Raw genomic sequence first — 27,978 nt, 5'->3', positions numbered from 1 at the left:
ACATATTGCATTGATTCCCCAAAATGTTTCATGGCTGTAATTGTGCCCATGAGCCAACCACCCTACATTCAAAATGACTGAAGGGGAAAAAGGAAAAGCTGACAACTAGAACTGTGCAAAATGGTAAATATGTAACAAGCGAAACTTGCATGGCTTCGTTATAGAGTGGGTCAAAAACTTTCCAATAGAGCATTTTTCCACTGAAAAAAATCTGTGGGAACTGGGAATGTGACTCAGTGTTGCCACTGGAGGAGAGGGGGAATCTGAATGAAGCCTTTTGATAAGGCTAAAACAGTCTGGGAAACAGACAATGTACTTACACCTTGTTGTGGAAACAAACAGAGAGACAAGGTGGGTAAGGTAACAACAAAACATCACAGTGTCATAAGGTCATGATTTTGTCCTAGGGGATTGCTCCATTTTGAAACACTGTGGAGTGACCTTACTGGAATGGAATGTTTTGTTTCATTTCCAAATGACTCTCCACAAGTTTATTTTTTATATTTTATTCATTTTTATATGCAGCCTGGGGAAAATTTTATATAAATTTTGGACTCTTCAGATTTGGAATCAAAAATTTTTCAGAAGGATGGATTTCCTGTAAAACAGAAATATCAACTTTCAACCAGCTCTTTCAACAGAGTATTGGTCAGTGGGGTGGATGCTGCCCTGGGGTTTCTGAGCCTCACCCTTATCATCCGATGAAGTGAGCTGTAGCTCAGGAAAGCTTATGCTCAAATAAATTTGTTAGTCTCTAAGGTGCCGCAAGTCCTCCTTTTCTTTTTCCTTATCATTTGCTTCCTCTACATCTATTGTTCTCACGTCACACTGCTGGAGAAGTAAGAAGAGGGGCTCAGTTCACAGCTCTGGGCTGGGCACTAGTGTTCCAGGCGGGCTGTAGGTCCACGCTGCTGCACGGGATGCCCAGGGAAAGCTTCGGGATGCCCGCCAGGCTTGAACGCCCTGGTCTGCCACACGCTTCCTGCACCACCCTAGGCAAGTCCCGACGCCCTCAGGGCAGGCCTGGCACAGCTCTGGGGCAGGGCCGGGTGTGGGTCGCGGGCCGCGCCGGCACAAGACCGAGGGAGGGCAGACGAGCGCCGCAGCTGTTCGCCGAACTTCTCCAAGCCGCCGGTTCTGCTCTGCTGCGGAATCGCCAATGCAGCCCCGGCCTCCGCCTGGGCCAGCAACAGCCGCGCAGCCACGAGCCCCTGAACGGTCCCTCCAGCCCGACCCCTCGCGCTGGGTTGGGCGGACAGGGCGGGACTTGCCTCCGCCTCCCCGGCGGAGAGCCCCAGGCCGCAGCCCGAGCCCCGCCCCCTGCGTGCCCGTGCGCCCGACCCGCACGCAATGCGCATGCGCAGCCTCGCTCGCGCGGCAGCTTGGTCACGAGGGCGTCGCCCCCCCCGCCTCTCTCTGGTCGCTGTGTGTGTCGCGGACTGAAAGGCAGCGACTCTCTAGCCTTCCCGGCGGCCTCGGTGCTCTGTGGTGCGCGGCGAGGTTTAATGGCGGCCACGAGTACCGCGGCGCTGGTGGGGGGCACTCGGGAGTCGGGTTCTGGGGTGGCGGCACAAGGGCGGAAGAAAACCTACGGCAAGGTACGGGGCGGTGGGGGAGGCTGGGTTTGGTGGAGGGAGGCTCTGAAGCGGGAGGCCTGGCGGCGGGCTCGCGGGAGCGGGGAGTCGGAGGCGAGGGAGGGCCCAGTGCGGCTGCCTCGAGCTGTGTCTACACCCGGGCTAGGCCGGCGTGGCTGCGCTCGGGGAGGGGGAAGATTTCTTCATTGCCCTGAGCTCCTCCGTAGCTGGGGCGATGTGAGTTTTCAGGGTAGACCAGGCCTCGGTGTCTGCCCCGCTCCGTTCTGCAGCAGGCTGCGCGCAGGGGCATTTCCCCTTCTTTTGAATGAACTTGCTATTAACTTTGGTCTCTTGGTCTTGTATTATGGAATTGCCTACAATGTACCTCTTTGTCATCAGCAGTGCTTCTGTGAGTTTGTCTCTAATAAACCTTGCTTTGCTCCACGTTTTGTCTCTGTATACAATTTACTCTAAAAACACTGATTTTTCCCCAACCCTGCACCCAAGTGATTAAATAAGGGTCAAAAGCAATATAAAGCCTACTTAGAATATCAGGGTTGGAAGGGACCTCAGGAGGTCGTCTAGTCCAACCCCCTGCTCAAAGCAGAACCAGTCCCCAATTTGTGCCCAGATCCCTAAAGGGCCCCCACAAGGATTGAACTCACAATCCTGGGTTTAGCAGGGCAGTGTTCAAACTGCTGAGCTATCCCTCCCCCCAGTAGTACAATACTGTGATAGTTTAGGTAGATAGGCTGGAGCTTTCATTTAAGTAGCATTTGCCAAAAGTAGTGGCTGATGCTGTCTCAGCAATAAAGCACATAAAACTTCAGACATCCAAAAAAGCTGGCTCTAACCAGTACCACTGTTTGGATATATAGGAGCAGCATGCTTTTCTACTATAAATAAAAAGCTGCAATTTGATATGCCTGGTTTCTGTCTATTTGGGAATGGAGAGACCTGAAGTTACAGCTTCTGGCTGTTCTCCCATTTTCTCCTCATAACACACTGCTATCAGTCTAGTTTTATTTCATTTCTTGCCACCTTTACTTCAGTTTTCAGCACTTGTTCCCTGCTTTCCCACTGCACTACTCCTTCAAGTGTTCTTGGCTTAGCTTACACAAGTGCTTCATTGTGCCTTGAGCATCTGCGTCACACATCACTTTGAGCTGTTTCAGTTTGCACTGTTCAAGCAGTAAGTGCCAATTAGGAAATCCTGGTGAATACAAGCTTTACTAAAAAATAAAATAAAAAAATCTCTTCTATTATTGTGTGAAATTTTGTTCTGTTCCATTTTGCACTGAGAGCTATTCTAAATTAAAAAGAACTGTATATACTTCTTCCTTTTTCCAGTTTGGAAATCCATCGGTTTCTATGTGTGTGCCAGCGATTCACATATAAATCAAAGGAACGAGAACTAAACTTATTGTCCTATAAACTTTGTATTATTGTTGAATGCACAGTTGTGTCCCATTTAAAAGGTGCTTTCTCAAAGCAGAGTACAGTTGGAGCTTCAGGTAGTGCAATCCTCCATTATTGTGGGTGCCTGCCAAGAATAGCAATCAGAAAACTGGATGGAAGTTTCATTTTAAGGAAAATAGATGCAGGTGAATAGAAAATACTTTTAGTAATCTACTTTATTATTTCAAATTCACCTTCCAAGTATTCAACTTTTGAATGCATCTGCAAAATTGGGAACCTTTTAAATTATATATTGGCTATGTAATATGTGCTATTTTTAATGTAGCAGGGGCCGGAATCATTCAGAAACACACACATAGTGAAGGATCAAACAAACAAAAGCTTTTTTTTTCTCCAGCATATAGTGAAACCTAGACTACCAGTATGCAACTTACACCACTGCCAGAATTATTCATTGTCTATTACATTTAACCCAAAACACATTTTTGGTAAAGGCCACAGAAGTAAATGTTTTATATTTTATATAAATATTTGATTTTATGGTTGTCTGTTCTGATTCACTCTAAAATGTAATCCGTAAAGTGTAAGATAAAAATATCCAAAAGAACTGCTAGACAAGTATCCTTAAAAGTGATAAGCTTAAAGCTCAAAAAAGATTGGAAATCTTAACATAAGAAAATGACCAGTGCAGCATGTACCAAAGTAAACCCTGACAAGTATCTGAGTTGTTATATTCTCAGCTGATGAGTTCTGAAAACAAAGTCAACAGTTTATATGCCAGCCATAAGACTTACAGCTTTAAAGGCACACTGTCAAAGATCAGTTCTGTCTGGGGAAGAAATCACTTTCTATTGCTCAAAGTAAACGCTAAAATTCTTATAATTCAAAAAAATTGGAGGGGGAAGTATTGTGTAGTTTGTGTACTTTGTTCACTTGATAGTTCTTCGTTTATAGCCAGTTTTGTTCTTTTGCCTAATGTAGTCAGTCATTTTGGCTGGTTTCTGTGGCTCTCCTAAAAAGCAAGGGAGGGGAGAAAAAATGTTAAATAAAAATAATTAGGAAGTTGTTGCGGTAAAGCCACAAAAATTGACGGGGTCCTGGATCTAATTTTAATTGGCTGGATTTTGGTTTGACAATGAATGAAGCAATAATGAAAAAATACAGATAAACTTCCTATGCCACTAATGCTGAAGACAAGTGTAAGCTAATATGTAGAGCAGCGTTTTCCAAACATTTTTGGCCATGGAACACTTTTTAGCCTATTACGGAACACTTATAATATTATTTTGTAGTCGTTTGGTTTTCAAATAAAAAGTTGCGTTATTTATGCTCAAATATATTTTATAAAACAAAGCAAAAATACAAATTTATAATAACTTGAACTAACAATTTCTAACTGGATAGCGCGTACAAAGTGGTACAAAAATCAAGTGCAAGAGTCAAAATTAAATGTTAGATTCTTTCACGGAACACCTATTCACATCGTGTGGAACACCCGTGTTCCGTGGAACACAGTTTGGGAAACGCTGATGTAGAGAAATGGGAGTCTCTGGTGTCATGCCTCTACTCCAGCTATATGAACGTTTTCAAATGAACATACAGGTTATACTATAAGAGCTTATAAATTCTATGAAAGTGACCTGCATAAGAATTTGGAATAAATTTTTTCAAAGCTCACAAGTCCCCATTGGTTTCCAAATGTTAGGTAATTGTAGAAACCCAGGGTAATTGCATGCATTTCAGTCATGCAGACCTTAGGAGCTCTTCAGGGCCAGAATGTCAATCCGTTCTCACAGAGTTAACTTGACTTTTGAGATAACCAAGAATTTTGGTTAAGTAGAGTTTAGATAATCTATGTTTGACTGTAAATACATTCCTTAAAATACAGGATTGAGGGCTGCAGCCTGAAATCAGTTAGGCAAATAGCCAATGCATTTCAAATATAGCCAACAAAAACAAACTTGCTGCTCTTAAAATGAAAACTGCATATATTTCTCAACCACTTGAGTAGTGTCAAGTTTTTTTGTTTGTTTTTTTTACTGTTGCCATAGCATCGAATGCTGTTGCTGAGGGTCCTGGTATGTCTCATGAATTTTTTTTAAAAACTCAGAAAATTAACAGAGCACTGCTTAATTGCAAAGCCTGTGATAATACACAAACCAAGGCACAAAAATGTTCAGGAAAAATGAATATAGTAAAAACTGTTATTCTGTAGTATGTTATTACTTCTGTCTTCAAACTACTATAGAATTGTGCACTGGAAACTGGTTCGATGCTCACTGAAAATAGTGCCCTAGAAAATCATTTGGTTTTGGATTTTTACTTTTAGAAACAACTATCTCATACAAGACACCTGTGAACTGTGTCTGCAGTGAATAAATGGTAACATTCTGATGTGTTCCTCATTTATTCATATTTATATTTTAACTGTAATTAAATTTTTAATATACATTTTGAACATATAGGTAACATTGATGTTAGGTTTAGGAAAACTCTGAAGCATTACAATCAAGGGGATTTCTGCTGCAAAAATGCTGCATGCAATTGATTTTCATGGTCTCTGTTTTTAAAAGATATATTATCTAGTCATTGTCCTGTGTCAAGAAACCTTTCTAAGCTTTAGACACTTAAAAATGACGCTAGCAGCTTCTGTATATTGGTTAGGTCTGGAACACTTCTTCATTAAATATTAGTTTTTATTGTTGCTAGAATATTACATTTTGTGTGCTGAGTATCTTGCTTTTATTTTGTTGGAAGCGATAACTCAAGTAGTTCTAAAATACCTTTTTCCAGTGTACAGCTGGCTTTTGATATATATCTATAAATAAAAGATGGATAGTACTGTCTCCATATTTAGCAAAATGTGTACACTTTATTCTTGTTAATGTTTCCCAATTTATATACAAAAAAATCATGTGGTTGAATTTATAACTCCAAGTTAAGTTTATGTTCTTAGTTCAAGATTACTTGTGGGTGGGCTTGGCATTTTGAAAAGCAAATTAACTCAATATGAATGCTTCTTAACCTTTTGGCTTCAAGCACATGCAACTTTCACCATTGTGTTGCAGTAGAAGATCTCACAAAGCTTTTGTCAGACTCTTCTACACTTTTAAGGGCTAATGTTGGGCTTGCAACTAGCTTCGATGTGTGTATCATACCAAACGACAGTGTATCTAAGATAGTACACTTGGAATTTGTACTTTTCCGTAGATGAGTTTAGATATTTAAAGTAGGTCAACATTTACCATAGATTTGAATACAAGCCTCCCCCCCCCCAAAGAAATATAAATATATACTATAGCTTAATTCCTGAATAAAATCCAACATATCTGAGCCTTATCAACTATAATAAAAGGAAATAGTACACTAATATTTCTTAAAACTTAATTTTAGGGTTTTTTAACACTTGAACCTAATCTCTCAAGCTCACAGATAAAGGTTTGCAGCACAAATCTGATTGATTTTAATGCTTTCTCCAGGGTGATCCTCATAGAAACTACTAAAGACTGCAAAGAATTGATTCTAGGCAAAGTAACAGTGAAATAGATTATACTGATCAAGTAAGATGGATCCATGTTCAGTTGGAATTCAGCTCCAAACTGCTAATGAATGTCATAAGATATACTATACCCGTCATGCTGGCTTCAAGACTAAGCAAGATCTATCTTCATCCGATCTGCTACTACTTCAGCTTAGGACTGGAGTGACTCTTTCTGAGACCAATACAATCTGCTTCCATCATGCAAAAATTTACATTGACAGATTTGAAGATCTGCAAAAATCATGTTGTGACCCATTTAACATACACAGGAAAGTATCAAAGAAAAACTTACGCGCAATCGACTTAGATGATGCAGCTTTTCTAAGTGCCAAGTTTGGAAGACAGTTTGTACCTGGTTGGAAGCTTTGTCCAAAGTGTACACAGATAATCAATGGAAGTGTGGATGTTGACCCTGAAGATCGCCAAAGAAGGAAACTTGATTCAGACGTATGTATATGGGTCGATTTTTCACCCCTCTAAACTCTACAAGTTAATGGGGTGGGGCTTGATTTGAGTCCTACATAAAGAAAGCTCATAACTTGTTTCCTTAAAATGTGAAAGTGTTAATTTTTTTAATGTACGAGAGATAATATTTATAAACCTTCTTTTGAAAAATTCACCAGTTTAATGGGTATGTGCTTTAAAGGGAGACCATCAATCTCTTTTGTTTTTATACTAACTTTTTTAAAAAAATCTACTTTCTTATAGGACAGTCATTAAATAGTATGTGTCTTGACATTTTAGAAAAAAGAGGGTTTTCTGCTCCCCTGTAGATGTGCGTAAAGGTCTTTTCTTGGGCTATTAGCTAACACATTCTAATACGTTACTAAAATCTAATGTAGACAAGGCTGGATGTACTTTTGATGTACTAACTGATCCTGTTTAAGACCACACTTTTCCCTGGGTTTTAACGCAGCTAGCTTAGCATGTGTTAAAATGTACACTGCCTGTCTACAGTAGATATTTAGAACATGTGTAAGTCCTAGACTAAGGCTATGTGTACACCAGCAAGTGAAAGACAAAGCTTTTGTCATTCAGAGATGTTAAAAAAACACCCTCCCGCAAGAAAAAAGTTTTGTCAACGACAAGTGCCAGTGTGAACAGCACTTTGTTGGGAGGAGAGCCGAAAGACAGCGGCTACACTGCGTGCCCTTTAGCAGCCCGGCTGTAGCAGCCCAGCCATGTCACTTAGAGCTCCGTAATGTAGACATAGCCCAAGTCTTAGTGCTGCTAAATTACAAAGAAAATTTACAAACTGAAAAATGCTGGCTTTTTTGTCATAATAAAGTATTGTCTAATCCAGCAGTTCTCAAAATTCATTGCACCGTGACCCCCCTTCTGACAACAAAAATTACTACACAAGCCCAGGATGGGGGACCGAAGACCGAGCTCTGCCACCGCGGGCAGGGACAGGGGCAGGGCCAGGGCCAAAGCTGAAGCCCAAGAGCTTCTGCTCTGGGCAGGGGGCGTGTAACCGTAACCCTGGGTAGTGGGGCTTGGGCTTTAGACTTCCTGGGGCCCAGGGCCAACACCAGCCTTGGCAACCCCATTCAAATGGGGGTGTGGCTACTTTGGGGTCTCGACCCACAGTTTGAGAACCCATGACTAATCAAACAAAATCTGAATGACATATTAATTGCAGACTTTTTCTGAAGTATTGCATACTGCACAGAAATAATTCTTACCACAAAAAATTTACTGGAATTGTTTATGGTGGACTGAGTCCATGATGTTGTGGTCTCAGTCCTACAAGGTTACTGTACTAAATTTGGCATATTTGTACAGCCAAACTTGACAAAATGACTTATTGTGTTACTTATCTAGAAGGTAAACAAGACAAACTCATTTTTAGAAGGGATGAATCCTCCCTTTGTGTACATATGTTATTTCAGAAATATGGCACGAAGTTTATTTTTATTAGTTTTACTGTATATCCTCAAATGTCCAATATAATTGGTTTAGGAATCTCTGCATTTTGATTTGTCAATATCTGAGGCACTATCCAGAACACGTCCAATCTCTTTTCATTATAAAAATTCTCATCAGAAGTTTAGTGTCATCATGGGAAAGTTTTTTAAATTCTGTTAATCATCTGATGTAAATATTTAACACATTTAAAATTACAAGCCATTTTCCTGTACATATTAACTCTTTTGGAGAGAATTGCTTCTTGATCCAGTGAAGTGAGGAAATGGAGTTGGAAATTTTTTTTCTCTTATGTATTCAGAGGTTATAAGAGAAGAAATAGAAAACAAAGGACTTAATGGGAATAAAACCAATATATTAATTTACCATTTTCATCATGTTAAATGTTAGCTCGATTTAAAAGAAACTAAGTTTGGTGCTATGGGAGAGAAGATTGACCGCTTTAGAAGGATTGTAGGTTATGCTTCTAAGAGAAGATAGCCTTTGAAATTTAGAAGCAGCTGCCCATGTAGCTATAGAGCATAGGTGGGCAAACTATGGCCCACGGGTCACATCCGGCCCGCACGACCCGCCTGCTTGGTCCCTGAGCCCCTGGCCCCTCCCCTGCTGTTCCTCCTCCCCCGCAGCCATTCCGCCAGCGCAATGCTCTGGGTGACTGGGCAGCACAGCTGCAGAGCCGTGGCCTGACCCGGTGCTCTGGGCAGCGCGGCTGTAGCGCCATCAGCCACTGGTGCTGCAGGCAACGTGGTAAGGGGGCAGGGAGCTGGGGGGTTTGTTAGTGGGGCAGGGGAGTTCAGGGTGGTGGTCAGGGGGCAGGGGTGTGGATGGGGGCGGAGCAGTCAGAGGGCAGGAAACAGGGTGATGAATGGGGGCAGGGGTCCCAGGGGAGGTCATGGGACAGGGAGAAGGGGTGTTTGGATGGGGCAGGGGTCCTGGGGGGGAGGCAGTCAGGAAGGAGGGGGGGCAGTCAGGAAGGAGAGGGGGGGTTGGATGGGGCAGGGGTCCTGGGGGCAGTCAGGAAGGAGGGGGGGCAGTCAGGAAGGAGAGGGGGGGTTGGATGGGGCAGGGGTCCCGGGGGGGGCAGTCAGGAAGGAGAGGGGGGGTTAGATGGGGCAGGGTCCCGGGGGGGGGCAGTCAGGAAGGAGAGGGGGGGTTGGATGGGGCAGGGGTCCCGGGGGGGGGGGGGGGGGGGGGGGGAGGCTGTCAGGAATGAGAGGAGGGGTTAGATGGGGGGCCGGGGGGCGGTCAGGGGACAGGGAGCAGGGGGTGGTGGTTGGGGCAGGAGTCCCGGGGACAGGAACTGTCAAGGAACAAGGGGGGATGGGTTGGATGGGGTAGGAGTCCGGGGGGGCCATTGGGGGGCAAGAAGCAGAGGGGGTACGGGTCAGGGTCCAGGCCATGTCTGGCTGTTTGGGGAGGCACAGCCTCCCCTAACTGGCCCTTCATACAATTTTGGAAACCCGATGTGGCCCTCAGGCCAAAAAGTTTGCCCACTCCTGCTATAGAGCATTCCCCAAAACTATATTTTAACAACACATCAGAGCCTTATTAGGAAAGGGTTAGAGGTCAGAGTGAGAACCAGAAAATAAGAACCCTTACAATTATTAAAGTAAGGCTTATATTACTATTTATTCATATAACTTGCATCACTAAGGGTGGGACAGTTACTTTGTGTAATTGTTTTCTTTTAAGATTCAGATTGTCCTCTGCTGATAGATGCAGCACTTGGCCTCAGCTTTGGGCTTAACAATTTACTTGAGGCTTCACAAAATCCCAGCTTGATTGTCAACTCTCCTATGGATTTGGTTTGGTATTAATATTTAAAATGAAAATTTCTATCTTTGTTCAGGGGCGAACAGCTAAAGCTTTGAAGTCCTTGCAGTTTGCTAATCCAGGACGACAGACTGAATTTGCTCCAGAAAGCAGTAAAAGGGAAAAGAGAAGGCTACAAACAAAAAGCACATCGGTTAATTCTGACAGGTGGGCTGTTTACTATGTTAATTCATATTTAAAATTTGGGATGTTTGGATTGTCTCTCTTTTTTTTTCTTTTTTAAAGCTTGGAGGAGTGATGACAAAACTAAGCCTTTATTATGTAGCCCAATCTCATTTTTGAGATAGCCTATTAATTTTGTTTCAGTGTATAGAATATTACAATAAAATATTTTTGTCAAACCATGCTTTGAGATTATAATAGAATAAAATATTAGTTAAAACATGGCAATTGACTGAATTTAGACATAGCAACTAATTCCATGTATTATTATGCAAAGTAAAAGTCTGACAGTAGGCAAGACAAACTAAGCCAAATAATGCGGGCCTTATGAGAGGGAAATATTCATGCAATTGATCGCCTTTCATTGTACTAAATTCAATATAATTCTTGTCACACTGCTAAAGCATAAAAAAATGGATATATAAAAATAAAAAAAAATCTGCCAAGTTAGAAAAGGGTCATCTATCAACTTGGGCAAGACCCCACAACTTCAACTTTTTTGAATGTGATTTTCCCACAGGCACACTTGGCTTTTTTTCTTTTCTTTTTTTTAAAACCACACTTTTTGGATTGACTAGAATTAACTAGGACATAAGCTCTGAGTAAAGTGTAAAAGGAATATTTCCTCAGCTGTCAAAAGTACTTCATGTATTGTTGTGTACAGTCTCTTGAAATGCAGCTATACCTGTTGCAAAAGATTATTTTACTGTGTATTCGTAAAGTGAATTGCAAGTGGCTTAATATGGAATGATGGTAAGGAAGAGATTGAGAACCTTCTTGTTGAGAACCTCTGTTCAAAAGAGCTACAAAAAATATGGCTCCAGTTTTCAGAGGTCAAATTTTAATGTACGTGCTTGACAATAAGCAGTGGAGTATGTGTAACTTTTAGAATGGTTTAGTGTTAAACCTTTCAGCGCAAGAAAATTGCTGACATAGTTTAATTTCTCTCTTCATCCATTGCTAACTATTTGTAATCAAGTAAACTGGAAGGTCTTCTGTTATGAATGCTGGAAGTAACACCTGTTTTTCATTATACAGGCAAGTAATCCCAGCAAAGAGTAAAGTCTATGATAGCCAGGGACTTCTGCTTTATAGTGGGATGGACCTCTGTGACTGTCTTGATGAAGATTGCTTGGGATGCTTCTATGCTTGTCCCAAGTGTGGTTCCAACAAATGTGGAGCTGAATGCCGCTGTGATCGCAAGTGGTTATATGAACAAATTGAGATAGAAGGAGGAGAAATTATTCGCAATAAGCATGTGGGTTAATTTATAAGTATTTGTGTTGCATTCCAATACAGAATTTGATGGTCTAATGAAAATCAGTGGAACCTGTCATAACACACATGAACAGTCTGTTCAGACTTACAAATTCATTGTTTGATATGGTTTAGAAAGGCTGTTACTCATACTAATTGTGTATTGTCACACTTCATTCCACCTTGTACTCATCCATACAAACCAGCAAAAAGGCTGGAACAATGCAGTGCTTGACTGTTCAGTAAGAGTTTGAAACTGAGTGGCTGGTTAAGTGTTAAAAGAAATTTGGGATTAGCTGCTGCAGATGCCCTGCTCTGTAGAGAAGGCTCTTTCTCCATGCATCTCTTCTTTCTCACCTCTCCCCTTAAAGACTTGGTGTTCATGTTTGTTTTTACTATCTTTTAAAAATAAATGTAGTCTCTTTAAGTTTAAAATGTAAGCAATGGCAATCGTGACCAGTATTAGCAGGTGTATAACAAATAGTAAATGCTGTATTTTTTAAAATGAGTTTTGGGACTGTTATAGCACAGTTAAACATCTAACAATATAGGGGCTAAATCAACATGTTCATTGCACTGGTTTGCTATAAATATACTTTTAAAAATATAAATAAGCTCTGTCCTAATTATTTAAACAGTATTTACCACTTAGGGGGTGCTCTCTCACAGATGGCAGTTGATAGTTTCTGCTTGTTGCACCATTGGAAACGAACTAATAGTTCAGGATGGGGAAAATCCTGACTTTAACACCAAAGGTATAAAGACTGTCAGCGCTGCTTTTACAAACCCATTGCTTTGGAGCTTGATAACTGGGATGTTTGTTTAAAACAAAAAACCCTTTCCTGAATGAAACTTGGCATATACTGTGTCTATTCGGTTTTGAAATAAAACTCAGTAACTATCTGATTCCTAATGACAGGAGCAAAGTTATGGAGGCAGGACTCTGCAACACGTTGTTTAAACAAATCTTTCCCAGGTAACCTAGATGTGGTTTGTCTTCTGTTTGCTTTGTTTTGTTCATTGGGGTGGGCAAAGGATGCCTTTCTTTTGAAGATACCTTAGTATTACAGCACATTTGCTGAGAATATTTTTGATAGCAGTTGAGAAGGCTAGCTCATCTTCCCTGCTATAGCTACTCTGTGCATCCAGCTTAAACAGTCACTTGCAGATTCTCCCTAGATAGATGAATCAGAGCAGCTTAGAATCATATAGTGCTCTTACAGCCCCTAACTCCCTCTCCCCAGCCAGGTTACTAGGTATGGCCAGTTGCTGATGCTGCCCCTTGAAACTATGGATAGCTGACAAAATGTAGAACAACCTGAAGGCTGCTCACTTACACTGGGGAACTGGATCAGCAGTGGGCAAGAGCAAAGCCATCTTTGCAACCTACTTCCTAAAGTGAACTGGGTGAGCAAAAGCTGAATCTGGCATACAGTTTACGTTTGTGGTCATATGCATGTGTGGCATCTGGATTGTAGTGGCTTCCATAACATTTGTTATCACAAGCCTATGATAGAATTGCTTCTTACTGTTCTGCTTCGCTCTTCAGCTACTATAGGGGATCATAGCATAAAGAAACTACTTCATGATATATTTCTGTAACCATCTGCCAGATTTAATATCTAGTTTTACACACAAACATTTTTTTCATGTTCTTTGGAATTTTCACTGCATTGACATAATTTGATGTACTGCTTTACTATAAAGTCCTACTTGGGTTCTAAATAGCATTATTTAAATCATTTAGACTTACAGTTAATTCTGTAGTAAACAAAAATTCAACATGGCTAATCCACAGTAGACTGAACTGCATACTTCTATGGCTTTTTTTGGTAAAGGTTTACAGATGCAGCTGAAAATAGTCCAGATGTCTTTCCTCTGTTGTTTAGACTAAAAATAGCCAAACTGCTGTGCAAACCAATTGAGTTTAAATAATTTCAACCAAAGAGTAAATTTAGTATACCTAGTTTCAGACAGAATTAACATTTCACATCTGAGTTTTACAAAACTCCTGTAAATTGAAATTTTATAGTAGAAATGCTAATAAATTCTTAACAAGTTAGACCTAACAGCTATACAGTTGAACATAGCATTGTTTTTGAATAAGAGAAACGTAGGAAAATCTTGTACAGTCTTACTGTAGCTTCAGACTATTTTGTCAAACTTACATATTTTTGGACTGATTTGCATCAATTTTGCTCAAGGATGCCATGTAACTATTGCCTTTTGAAGGATTTTCTTGGTAAAATTTGTGATAGTGTAATTTTGCTGTTTAGTACAGGGTTCTCGGGACAAATTTTTTGGTGGCCTCAGAGTGTGGCCACTACTCTTCCTGGTGGCCGCTGTCACACTTTTCCTAAAATACTTAATTACTGTTAGAAAAAATAAAATATACACATATACATGTCCAAATCATTGTAATTTATTTATTACTAGCTAATAAGCATGTTGTGAAAAGTGATCTTAACAAACATACAAGTATCACTTTTCACAGCAGACATACTCAGCCCTGGCAAGCCTGGGGACAAATTAAACCCTTGATGTGGGAGAGGAGGGCCAAGGGAGGCAGCAGGGGGCTGCAGCCTGAAGCTCCGTGGCTGGAGGATGTAGCCCAAAGCTGCGCAGCTGGGAGCCCAGGGCTGGAATCTGAATCCCCGTGGCAGGAGCTCCCCCCCCCCCCCCCCCCCCCCGCAACCTCAGGGCTGAAGTCCAAAGCCTAAGCCCCACTTCTCTTGGGAAGGTGAGGAACTCATTGGCTGCCTGCTTCTCCAGCGTTGTGTTCCAGGTGTCTCCGGGGGGAGGGGAGAGGGCAACCCTGCTGGTGGCCCCAGTAACCAACCACCAAGGTGGTGCATCCAGGAACACCAGGGAGGGGCTGCTGCTTTGCTCTTCCCTCCTTCCCCCTCCCCCCCCCCCCCCCCAAACAATCCAGGAGGCTGTGGCCGCATTTGAGAAACGCTGGTTTAGTATAGGTATTTTCAATTTCCAGTAATGATGTGAAAACTCAGGAGGTTTGCAGCTGTAGAACTAAGATTCAGATTTCTGGTTGGTTGGATGTAAAATTACTGTTGCTAACTTCATGGGGTTATGCTGACATCTGCTGGTACTCATGAAATATTAAACTCCAAATCAGACTCATGCTGCATTTTAATCTGCTTGCTTTTAAGATAATGTTGGACGTTCTTTTCTTTTATCATTGGATTTTTGATTCATGCAATACTAACTATGAAATAATTCACTGAAATGTAATGTAAAAAAATCTCTTGGCCTTTCAAGTTCTGGTAAACTTTCTGGAGCATTACAACATTAAAGCACAATCTTACTCCTTACACTCTCAACTTTATAAGAAGTCTTGTAATTTTTGTTAATCAAATGCAAATAAATATAAATGACAGTAACTTTTAACTTGTCAAATGTACTTAGTCTTTCCACTTACTGCTTCAATAGTAATGTTATATAAATTTTTAACGTTAAATGAAGGGTTAAAAATTGTCTTCAATTACCATGCAACTAAAAATAATATGGCTAGTGTTAGAACAATTCACTAGAAACACTGGGTACTTTGAGTGGTCGCTTTAGACAGGAGTGCCTAACTGAAGGCTGTCCTTAGTGCAGGTTTCACTGTAACCTTCTAGGAGGTAGCCTCATGGGATTTTGTTTCTCTACTCAGTTTCATTCCTATCCTTATTGAAGTCTAAAGATTATATACTGTCTGATCATGAAGGGGCATTCTTGAATTTCTCCAGCTTCAGAAATCAGAAAATATTTGTGTGGTTACAGCACTGTTTATGGGATAAAGATTAAATTAAATGCTCAAAGTATAATCATAATTTAAAATGCAAGCCTTAATCATTGATTTGCTGGTCTCAAAAGATTCACAGTGAGTAGTGAGTCTAATTTCTGAAAACCTGCCATTTTGCCACAACATGAAGAGGTGCAGACCAGTTGGAAGAGAAGTGAGGACCCTGTGATCCCCAATGTATGCTGTTCTCTTGGGACTGGGGATTCCATGAGATGTGCTTAAGTTCACTTTTAATTCTTCTATCGGGACTAGGGTTTGTCTTCCTTTCCTTTTTTTCTTTTCTTTTCTTTCCTTCCCTTGGACGTTTGGGGGATCTGCTGGAACTGAAGGGTAAACCTATTTGGATTGGAGATGAGGCGCACATTCATACAGAAGAAATGCTGTCAGGGACTTCCTATTGTGATGTTACAAAGTGCAGAGTGAGAAGGCAGGTAAGCAAATGCTGAAAGGGCCAGCCTTGCTCTTTGGTCTGCCCTACTCCACGGTTGTGGAGTCCAAATGAATGGTGTCTGCTGTTAGTTGAATAATGCTGCTGAGATGACAATTTACATTCCTTCTTCCTGAGAGGAAGAAACCATCCTTCCCCGGTTTTTGCCTATCAGTCATAACCTTCCAATCAGACATTTAATAAGTAATTTCATCTCTAATTCTGTACTAACCTCCTCTCCTCATAGTGCATTATAAAAATGAGAATCCTTGCTTGTTCCTTTAGTCTTTCATGCTTGTAGTGGGAAGAGCGAAGACCAGTGAGAGTGTAAATAAGGTGGCATGCAACATGAGTCTCCTATCTCTGCAAAGACAAATGGAAAAACTTAGTCTGATTGTGTTATGTCAGAAGCACTTAGCAATAGTTAATTGTGGGGAAAAAATTTCAGGCGGGCTCAGTTGTATGAATCTTATCTTTTACCTTTATCAGTGATCATTTAAAAATTTTCAGTCTGCTCCTCTTCTAGTTTATGCAGCAGGGTCACAAGCCGTGCATATTTCTTTAATGAAACTCTATATGATACCCAGGCTCTGTAAGCTTGTTTTGTAACTACACTTATTATTCTATATCCTTGAATGCACAGTGGTCCAGTATCCTGGAAGTAGATGAGCTCTATAACATGAGGTAACAGTTGCCTGCTTGCTTGAGCAGCCTGTAAAATAAGCTCTTCCCTGCTGCCTATACTGTGTTAGTAGAGCTGAAATCAGATACCTCAGTCAATTGTGAATCTTAAAAGATCATTTACCATTGTCCTGAGGCCTTCAGTATCTGCTATGAGAAGTACCAGGCCTGACACTGGTGTCATGTAGTGGAATGAACAGCATGCTAAAGAGAAGTGTCTGAAAGTGTGTACATATAAAAAGAGAAGCTATGGTCATGGTACAAGGTAGGAAAGCAATGGCTCTCACATCACCTATAGAAAGTAGCCTGCTGTCTCTAGATTGTGGTAACATTCATGCAGGCCATAGTGGAAAGGTGCAGGAAGAGGTTAAGAAAAAGACAACAGGCTAGAGTGAAGCAGTGTTGGCAATAGAAGAAATGGACACAACAGTTTGAAACATGCCCATATGATGAGCGGGAAGATGTTGGCATAGGAGACAATTGTTGCATTCAAGCCCCATCTCCTCCACAATATGCCGTGCTAATGGGAATGGTTTCTTAATACCTGTCTTTCCAAACTGATACCTTTCATGGGGAAGACTACAATGCAAAACGTTTTCCATTGTGGACTTCCCTGTGTTAAAGAGCTTTGTCAAACTATATTGAGGGAGGGCAAACTACAGCCCGTGGGCCAGATAGGGCTTTCAATCCAGCCTGCAAGATTGCAGGCCTGTGGCGCAGTGGGGCTAAGGCAGGGTCTCTGCCTACCCTGGCTCTGTGTCGCTCCCAGAAGCGGACAGCACCACATCCCTGTGGCCCCTGGGAGAAGCGGGGGCAGAGGGCTCTGCGCTGCCCTCACCTGCAGGTACCACCCCACACAACTCCCATTGGCTGGGAATGGAACCATGGCCAATGGGAGCTTCAGGGGTGATACCCACAGGCAAGGGCAGCATGCGGTGGAGCCGCCTGCCCCGCCCCACCCCCAGCAGCCACTGCCGGACATGCTGGCCACTTCTGGGAGCAGCACAGGGCCAGGGAAGGCAGGGAGTCTGCCTTAGCACCAGCGCGTGCCACTGCAACCCTGGAGCCACTTGAGGTAAGCGGCGCTGGGCCAGAGCCCACACCCCAAACCTGTCCTGAACCCTGCCCCAAGCCCCCTAACCCCCTGCCTTGAGCTCCCTGCTGCACTCCATGCCCCCTCCTACACCCCAACCCCTTATCCTGAGCCCCTTCCTGCACACTGCACTCCCTCCCACACCCCAACCCCCTACCCCAGCCCTACATTCATGGCCCTGCATACAATTTCCCCACCCAGATGTGGCCCTCAGGCCAAAAAGTTTGCCCACACCTGCTATAATCTGCTTGCACTCCACTGTGCAATGGCATCTACAGAGACAGATATGGAGGATTTAGCTCCACCCATTGAAAGTCAAAGATGGGCTTGGTTTTCTGTGGATATCTCGAACACTGAATCTGTCCAGACAATCGTAATGTTGTCCCATCAGTGGATGTACCAGCCCCAGCTCTAATCTGCCCTTCTTGCAGTTCACTTGTTGGTGTTGCTAGACACGAACCTCTTCATTACCTCTATCTTGTAGTCATTTTACCATCTCAGAAGGCTCTGAATGATGTTTTAATTTCTCCCCTCATATGCATCCAGGTTGTCAAACAGCAAACTCCAGAAGCTTTAGGGTACAACAGTCTAAACGGATGGCAGGTGCACGTGCTGGGAAATGGTCAGTATGAACACTGAGGCAGTGGATTCTGGGATTTACATAAGAAATCCCATAATCCTATGGAGAAAGGTGAGAAGCCCTTACAAAAAGAACCCCTATTTTAGGTGGTGGCAGCTATGAGGCACTATGCAATAGCTGCCAGGAATGCACTGAGACAAGCAAAAGAAAAAGTGGTTGATGCAAAACACCATTATGATGGCATATCTAGCTGTTGTGTGGATATAAACCAAACTGTGTACTTGTAAACGGTTAATTTGATGATGCCGCTAAGGAATATCACAGCTGGGTTTGCTGCCACGGCTATATTGCAATGTGGATGAACCTTTTACCTGCATTTCACTGGAAGTCTTGATAGAGCAAGCACTTAGAAAAGACTCCTACGCATTTTTTCCGCTGCCAACATCATACAGTAACTACAGCCTAATACCATTTAAAAAGCAGCATTGGCAAATTACCACAGTCTGGTGTCTGAGATATCAGTCTTTCCATATGCTTAAAGTACTGGTGAGATACATGGACATTTTTAGTGCAATTTTGGTTCCCTGTGCTTTTTTCAAAAAATCTGACAACATTGGTCAAACAAATGGTGATTGGGAAGATTATTTAAAGAGATCTCTAGATTCAAACAGGAACCTATCCTTGCAACAAAGCCCATTGACAACTCTGTCCACATATCTATTCAAGGGACACCATCACAGGGCCTAATAACATCAGCCACACTATCAGAGGCTCGTTCACCTGCACATCCACCAATGTGATATATGCCATCATGTGCCAGCAATGCCCCTCTGCCATGTACATTGGCCAAACCGGACAGTCTCTATGTGAAAGAATAAATGTACACAAAAATCATTCGTCAAGAATTATAACATTCAAAAACCAGTCTGAGAACACTTCAGTCTCCCTGGTCACTCACAGACCTAAAAGTCGCAATATTACAACAAAAAAAACTTCAAAAACAGACTCCAATGAGAGACTGCTGAATTGGAATTAATTTGCAATCTGGACACCATTAAATTAGGCTTGAATAAAGACTGGGAGTGGATGGGTCATTACACAAAGTAAAACTATTTCCCCATGCTTATTCCCCCACTCCCCTCCCGCCACCCCGTTACTTTCACCTTCTTGTCAACTGTTGGAAATGGGCCATCCTGATTATCACTACAAAAGGTATTTTTCCCCATGCTGATAATAGCTCACCTTAATTGATCATTCTCATTATAGTGAGTATGGCAACACCCATTTTTTCATGTTCTCGTTGTGTGTGTGTGTGTGTGTGTGTGTGTGTGTGTGTCTATAAAATCTTCCTACTGTATTTTCCACTGCATGCGACCAATGAAGTGGGTTTTAGCCCACGAAAGCTTATGCTCAAATAAATGTTAGTCTCTAAGGTGCCACAAGTACTCCTGTTCTTTTTACTGATACAGACTAACACGGCTACCATTCTGAAATCTATGCCTTGTGATTCTGTAAATGAATCAATTTAATAAATTGATGAAGTTTAACAATATAGAACAGACTTCCTTAGCTTGGCTAAGTTATACTGCATTATTAAACTGAGTAATATGAGCGTATAAACTTCCAAATCATCAGCTTTATCTCCTCATTTCAAAAATTCTTCATTTTGTTCCAAGTCAGACTTTATTACTAATCCTGCTAGATTAAAACATGGTTATATCTTGGAATTTCTCAGTCTTGCTTCATCTATAAATCTCTCAAACAACTAACAGCATGCATAAGCTTTTTTCCCCCCCATCATACATTTACAGTATTGAAAGATTATTTCTTCCCATCCTCACTTGAAACTAATTGTATGTTGTTAAGGTGCAATCCCCAATTTTTCTGATCTACTATATGGCTATGACTTAAAATTATGTCCTTTATAGCATAGTCCAAAAAACCTACTTTTGTTACTCTTATAAAGAACAGAAAAGCAAAACCTTTTATAAATCAAGTATTACAACCTTGAATTCCACATGCATTAAAAATATAAGGCATAATGACAAATACATGTAAGTTATTGTGTTTAAAATTTGTCATTAGAAAAAGTTTGCAAAACCAAAATTAGTATAACATTTACACAGGTGCCATCTAGACAGAGTTGATGTACTCAAGGAATTAATTACAATGAAAGAGCAAACCATTTCATGTATGAATAACACATGCAATACACATCAATTGAGCTATGCAATGGTTAGATGGTCCTGATTCATGATACTTTCTCTGAATACAATAAGTTGCATACTTTTTTTTATCTCTCACCTGTACAATATTCTGAGTTTGTTGACATGAATACTTCTTTAGGACTGATCTAACTTCTGAAATCAATGAGTGTCGTCGATTTAAGTAAGTTAGATCAGGCCCTGATAGCTGAGATGTGATGTGCCCTATTTTTCCTGGTGGAGTTGATGTTTTTACCCAGTGATAAAACATTTCCTGGAATGCTGTCTGTTTAATTGATTCAGCAGCTAATGCCTCTACCATGGGTATAGCAGATTCAGGTAATTAATTATTGAGAGAAGGGATTCTGTCAATGTCTGCCAACACCTATGATACTGAAAGGCATAACATAAATAGTGCATGAATATATCTCAGGGAAATGAGTTAGGGGTGAAAGTGAATGATACCTCCAGCAACTAAAGAAAAACAAGATCCTCTTCATAAATGGTCTTTTTTTCCATGAAGGGATTGTATAAACTCCTTTTACAAATAACCAGTATTAGCTGCCACCTGTCAGCTTTTTATAATGTTGCTCCCCTTTACTTCATAAGATGGTCTTGGTCAAATTTTAAAACATTATGGATGCTTTTTTCATTAATTGACTTTTCAGGCTCATGAAATAAGACTGCATAACACTGTCTGGAGCTGGGCATTTGAGCTGGGCAAGCTGAACAGGCTTCTTCTACCTGTAATGATCTACAAATACGTCTCAAGCCTAACCTTGAGCCTCTTTTTTGGCAGGAGAATCCTGAGACTGGAAAAACATAGACTTAGCGTTGAGCTGAAGTTTGGGCATTTAATAATGTGGATAAATACCCCGGTGCAGATTGAAGCTATCAGAATTATTTCACTTATGCCCTGAGCACACTTTGAATCCAAGTTTCCTTATGTGAAAGGTCCTCTGATGCCTTCCCTCATGGAATAAATTGAGAGATACTTTCTTCAGCAAAAACTGACTCCAGCACGGCCACTGAGTAAGGAAAAATCTTTGAGGAAAATAATTAGGGGAAGACTTAAGGTTGTGCAGGAAACCTTAACTTCAGTATTTCAAACTGAAGTTTGAAACCTGAATTTTTTTTAACTTTTTTTTTTGCTTGGTGGTTTTGGATTTTGTTTATAGACTCCTGTAAATATTTTACAGTACAGAACTGAAGCACAGAGATTAAGGGCCAGGTTCCAAAAGAACAGAAGAGTTGGGGCACTTAAAGCAGCCACAACGGTATGCCTGGACTGGGTACACAGTTATAGTTACACAGATTATGTGGGCAATTGTACATTTTGATTTTGTTTGTGTATGCCCTTTTGAAAATCTGTCTGTAAGGGACATGAACACCTTCACATACGGATGAAACCAGAATGCGAAAGCATGAATTCTACTCTTAATCCTGTGCTCAAAGCAAAGAGAGAGAGATGTGCATGCACACACACAATCATTTCATTCCTCTCACCTGATTTTGGAGGGTTTTTTTTTTTTAAAGGAAGATGTCATTCCAGGTTCTGGGTTATTTTTCATGTTTGTATAATTGCCAGGTGTAAGATATTTTCCAGTTGCTTTCTCAGTTGCATTTATTAAAGTATAGACATCAGAAATCTCACTCAGGCAAATTTTCTATTGCATTCAGAGGGGACTTAATCCAAGGTTTGCCATAATCTAAGTAACTTTCCCCAATAATTCTTCTTTATGAGATGCTCTAAAAGTTTTGACTCGCCTTCCAAACTGACTGATCATGTTGGGAAATGAAATTGATTAGGATAACATGAATAACTTTATTTTAACACAAGCCTACAATTGGATCAAGGGTTAAAAGCATCTATAATTTTTAAGTATTAACATTAATGGGATAGTCAATTTAAAAGTCACAATTTGTTGGAGTGTGTTTTTTTGCCTTCTATAGTTACAAGTGACACCTAAAATTACTGTAATAGAAAAAGAAACGAGTAACAAATGTTTACCTTATTTAGGTTTATTTACTTCTTGTATTTGATGGCAATTTGTTCCTAGTCAACAACATTGATTCCCAATAGAGAGCTATTCAGCCAGTCAGTTTAAATGGTTACTGATGTAGTTGTTTCACACACAGCAACAGGGAAGAGAGAAACCATTTTAAAACCAAAAAATATAATAGTAACACCACAAAACTTTGTTGGGAAACTGACACCAAGGGCACTTGAAACCACTTTTACTCATTTCATAAACTGGCTAGATTTCAAGTTGCAGTGTCCTTTCATGCGCAAACTATAGTAGGAATGCTATAGAAATAAGTACCCACTATAATAATAATGAAGCTTCATGTCACTGATTATTTTTAGTTGTTTTTAACCTCACTAATATCCTTTTTAAATGGACTAGTTCTTATGTTTTACTATAGTGTGGCAGGGCTTCTCTTAAATCCAGCAGAGGGCATTGTTTTACTACAAACATGAATAGTTACATTCCTAGGGTTAGCATAACACTACATGCTTGCAAGCACAGTGTACAGTGAGACTCCACATGGGTTCAGGGGTCAACAATAGTGGAGCAATTCAGGATTGAAACCAAAGGCAGGAAATGGCTTGTCATGTGAGTACGGTTGCAGGATCAGGCCCTGTAGATTGGTGCAGTTTTAAGTATGAGGTTAATGTTAAAATCACAGAGAAGTCAAAATGTTTTATGCTTGCTTTGTGTACTTTGATTTATTGTCTCTGTTTTTCAAACTTGCTGATGGACCTTTAGCCTTTCAAGACAACATCGATGTAGGTCTCCTTTTAAATGCAATAGATTTGCAGTGTCTCTTAACTTCACTGTGAAATAATGGTCATAAACCTTTAATTTAGTCATGCTTCTTCCCATCCCCCCCCCCCCCCCCCCCACCCAAGTCACCAGCTTACCTTATATTTCTTCTAGATTGCCTGATGTTCCCTGGCGCAGTCCTGCAGACCTTGCTGCAGCAAAACACTTGTCCATGTCCACACTATTGTAGTGGTGCCATGCATGCTTTTACAGTTAAGAATGTTAGTTTTTCCAAGTGCCTCTCTTGTGAGATGTTTAACTCAGCCATAATATTTGACTGGCAAGCTGAAGGGGCCTTTAAAAAACAAAAACAACTTGCAGAGCCACTTGCTATAGACTCTCTGCAGACTGCAAGGTGAACGTTCTGCAGCAACCTCTCAGGGCTGCCTCAGAGACAACCCCTTTCGGACCCCACAGAAAGACCCAAATACAGTCCATTGTTTGTACTGTACATTGATGTCACTGGTTTCTAAATATGCTCTGTATGTCTGCTTCTCTTTCTGTCTTACGGTTTTTTATAGTGCCCCTCATTATACATTGTAAGTGCTGGATAGGCACGAGAGCTACATAGTGAGGACTCCACGGAGTATTCTGCTGTTTGCTCTTACAAGGTTCAAGGGAGCTCTGTTTGACATAGCACTTTTCTAACTGATGGATGGACTGTAATGAACTCACATCTTTCCTTTACAGGTGATGGTACTGTCTGCCCATTCTTATGGAAAAATAGAAAAAGGATCACATTGTGACATTTTTCAGAGTGGTATCCGTGTAGTCTGTATCAGCAAGAAGAATGATGAGTACTTGTGGCACCTTAGAGACTAAACACATTTATTTGTGCATATGCTTTTGTGAGCTAAAGCCCACTTCATCAAATGCATGCAGTAGCAAATACAGTAGGAAGATTTTATAGATATATATAGAGATATACACACACACAATGAGAACATGAAAAAAATGGGTGTTGCCATACCAACTCTAACGAGACTAATCAATTAAGGTGGGCTATCATCAGCAGGAGAAAAAAAACTTTTGTAGTGATAATCAGGATGGCCCATTTCAAACAGTTGACAAGAAGGTGTGAGTAACAGAGTAAAAGTAGGGGAAAAATTAGCATGGGGAAATAGTTTTTACTTTGTGTAATGACCCATCCACTCCCAGTCTTTATTCAAGCCTAATTTAATGGTGTCCAGTTTGCAAATTAATTCCTGTTCTGCTGTTAGTTTTTTTCTCCTGCTGATAATAGCCCACCGTAATTGATTAGTCTCATTAGAGTATAGCAACCCCATTGTTCATGTTCTCTCTATATATATCTTCCTATTGTGACATTGCTGCATGTTAAACTGGGAGAGAGGGGAAAAAACTCTTCAATCTTGTCTTCTGGTTTTGAATATGTATTTGTTTTCTTGGGGATTTTGGTTGGTATCTTGAAACCCTTCATTTTTGTCACTGAAGAAGTGAGAGCTGAGAATATGCCATTGTCACCTTATCCCATTTGTTCACCTGCTGAAAAAGAAAACCCCTCGCCAAAAGAGGAAACCAAAGTCTCAGGCTGTTCAATCAAAATCCCTGTTTTATCCAGTTTTTTCCCTGGCAAAACCATGGGCTCTTTTCATGCTGCTGAGTTCTTATCCCTGTAGTCCCACTGACTTCAGTGGAAGTACTCATGTGAATATTGGCCAGTGTTTACTGTAACAAAGCTCTGTTCTTGTCTCAGTGGGTCCCGCGTTTCCTGGTGGATTTCGCTCACTTCAGAAGCTCACTGTGACCCTCCATGTAACCCTTCTCTCTCTAGAGATAAGAGTCACAGTCTACTGAGCCATTTTCATCATAAGCCAGCGAGGGCAGTGAGGAGAAGCTATCGTCCCTTGCACAGTCTCTGTTGCCTCCCAGTCTCAGTGATTAATCGGGCGGTGTGAGTGGGGGAGGCAAAGGAGAGAGCCCAGGCCCACCCTCTACTCTGGGCTCCAGCCCAGGGACCCTAATAGTAACAGCTATGGTAGCTGACCTTTTAGAAACATGACGTACAATTCCCTGGGCTACTTCCCACAGCAGCCCCCACTTCCTCAGGCTCCACTTCACCCTTACCTCAGGGCCACCTTCCTTGTGCCTGATATGGTGTGTACTGCTCAGTCTCTCCAACAGCTCCTGACTAACTGGGAGGCTTTTAACTAGTTTCAGCCCGTCCCTGATTGGCTTCAGGTGTCCCAATCAACCTAGCCTTCTCCCTGCCTTCTGGAAAGTTCTTAATTGGCCCCAGGTGTCTTAATTGACCTGGAGCAGCTGCCATTTAACTTATCCTGGTACCAGGGATTTGTTTAGCCTGGAGCTAACATATCTATCTCTCACTACTTTTCTATAGCCATCTGGCTTGCCCCGTCACATTACATACCGTGGAGTAGACAGTTCGAACCTGATAGTTCAGACCCACAAAAGGACAATAGGCAAGTTTAAAGTGTCAGCTAATGATGACAATGGACCAGAAGTCTTTCTCTTGCTATCTCCACGTTACAGCCAGCACAGACACAGCTCACCTTCAACTGCCATATATGTTTTAGATCAGCAGAGATTGTGCCTGCAGGTAACAGTGATTCTGAGGCCAATAAGCCACTTAGTTACCCCCCCATCCCCTAGGTTCAGCTGTAACATTTTATTGTAAGGCTCAGGGAGCAGCCCATGCCCTAGGGAGTGAGCGGGGGCAGGGCCAGGAATGTCTTCGTTTCAAACCTCCTTCATCAGGACATGTATGAGAACTTTCCCAGGGCAGACCTGAGACACAGCACAGGTGGCTGCTGGCTACAGCAAGGCCGTCTGCAGGTACAGGGTGACGGGGTGTGATGCCTAAGCCAGCCCCATGGGACATGTGCAGGGGTTCTGGGAGCAGAACAAGGTCCTGGGGTGGGTGCTATTCCACCCCCAAGGTGAGATGGCAGCTCCAGGACAGGAGCCAAAGGCCACAGCAGGAGCTCGGGAGGAGTGAGACCAGCCATGCTAGAACAGACAGCAGCCTCCATGGTGGGCAGCTACTCAGACATGAGCATAGTTCTGGCATGCTGAGAAAAGTAAAACTTTTGGCCAACCTTTGCAGTGATGGTCACTAGCTATCTTGGCTGCTCCTTTCACTAGCTGTTCTAAAAGATTTTTTTAGTTGTGCAGGGGATATGGGCAGGGATAAAACAAACAAAAAAGCCTTTGGAAATATGGAAACTTAAGAATTTATTTTTAATTTCCTTGGTGTTGGATAGAGCCATACTAATACTAACTGGGCAGAAACCCACTGGTAATGCATTGACAGCAACGAAAGCTGGTGGGTAACATCTGAAAGCAGGTAGGCAAACCCATTCATATGATTTTTCTGGTGCAGGCGTTCTTTTTTTCTTTCTTTCTGTTTTCTACTGTTTTCTTTTTTGCCTCCACTTATTAAAAAAAATGAGAAAAAGACAGCTCATCCTGCCTGCTCTGTGCTAGATACCTCTGGTTTATAGTCCCCACTTTCTGAGTGCTGCTGATTCTTTAAGGTACAGCACTGAGCCAGATCCACTCTGGATTATACCTGCTTCAGCTGGAGTAAAGCAGAGTCCCTGACCATGGAAAATTCAGGAAGTGCAATAGTGTGGTAGTGGGAGATGGTTGCTATTTCTTCTCCTTGGGGGGAAGGCTTGCAACTCTGTTCTCCGCCCAAATTGGGTGATTCTGTCCAAGGACTGTGGAATACATTTATTCAGCAAGTTCCTCATGCACCACTAAGAGGTGGGGCTCCTGTCTCGTCCCCAGAAGAAACTTGCCTGTTGTGGGATTATTCAACATCAGTGAGGTTGAATGCAGCCCACTAACTTTGTATTTTTCCTAGGTTAAATTAAAAATCCCCAACTTTAAGAGAAGGATTCAGATGTTGGCCCCAATCCTGTAACTTATGCTGCTTTTGAATCTTAATAAAGTTACTGATGTGTAAGTGTTTACATGGCTGGGACCCATGAGGCTTGTCTGACCCTGCTTTCTGAGGATCACCCAAATACAAGACTCCAGTTAGATGGTACAAACTGGCAATAATTAGAGTAGGTTTGTTTGAATACTCCTAAGAGGCAGGCTCCCTGGATGCCTGGAATTGATAGGGAAGATGCACAGACATTTTTTTACATATGTACGTGTTCTATAAGGTAGGGTATGACAAAAGGGAATCACATGTTTAGTTGGCTTTTACTGACCCTAACAATTATTCAAGAGCTAACTATTAAGTCAAGATATTTTGCTGTTGGAAAATTATCCTTCTGTGTTTTTCCCCCCTTCAATGTAATCTGAAAGGCTCATTCATCACACAATTACAGCTGGTAGCTTGTTTGATATTTTGATACCACAGTGTGAAATGGACATTTATCCCTAAGGAATGGAGCTGCAATTCTTTTCTACCTTGCATCTCTCCCTTTCGTCTGACTATGCTAATTTCACAGTTTGATTTTTTTTTTAACTGAACTGAAAGCCTTGCCTACCATCCAGCACCAGTTGGTTATGCTCCCTATGTGTCAGAAATTGCTACTGACATTTCAATTTTGCTTTATTTTTTCCCTTTCTTTGATAGTATTATAGAGAAAATTTACATTTGAATAAAAAGCAAATAGTGCATGTCAGAATAAGCATGGGGGGATGTCAAATTGTT

At 41.5% G+C, this 27,978-nt stretch overlaps 1 protein-coding gene across 2 annotated transcripts; it reads left to right on the top strand.

Moving 5' to 3' along the window:
- Window positions 1-1,394: 1,394 nt before the first annotated feature.
- On the top strand, window positions 1,395-15,110 carry LOC102941068 (ADP ribosylation factor like GTPase 14 effector protein). Of its 2 annotated transcripts, none has more exons than XM_037899924.2 (4): window positions 1,395-1,598; window positions 6,473-6,981; window positions 10,310-10,440; window positions 11,494-15,110. In XM_037899924.2, the coding sequence occupies exons 2-4, from the start codon at window positions 6,559-6,561 to the stop codon at window positions 11,720-11,722; spliced, it is 783 nt and encodes a 260-aa protein (XP_037755852.1). In that variant the 5' UTR covers window positions 1,395-1,598; window positions 6,473-6,558; the 3' UTR covers window positions 11,723-15,110. The 2 variants fall into 2 exon arrangements, with proteins under 2 accessions (XP_037755852.1, XP_043403808.1); XM_043547873.1 differs by lacking the exon at window positions 1,395-1,598 and adding an exon at window positions 5,323-5,375.
- The last annotated feature ends 12,868 nt before the right edge of the window (window positions 15,111-27,978 follow it).

The sequence above is a fragment of the Chelonia mydas genome, chromosome 6, assembly GCF_015237465.2.
Source record: "Chelonia mydas isolate rCheMyd1 chromosome 6, rCheMyd1.pri.v2, whole genome shotgun sequence".
Classification (NCBI taxonomy): Eukaryota; Metazoa; Chordata; order Testudines; family Cheloniidae; genus Chelonia; species Chelonia mydas.
The sequence above is the reverse complement of the archived record's forward strand: the minus strand, read 5'-3'. Positions and strand labels throughout refer to the sequence as shown.

Coding starts and splice junctions, on each gene's coding strand:
- LOC102941068 (XM_037899924.2), top strand. CDS start 6,559: ATGGATCCATGTTCAGTTGGAATTCAGCTCCAAACTGCTAATGAATGT. Junction 6,982..10,309: donor GAAGGAAACTTGATTCAGAC/GTATGTATATGG, acceptor ATCTTTGTTCAG/GGGCGAACAGCTAAAGCTTT. Junction 10,441..11,493: donor ACATCGGTTAATTCTGACAG/GTGGGCTGTTTA, acceptor TTCATTATACAG/GCAAGTAATCCCAGCAAAGA.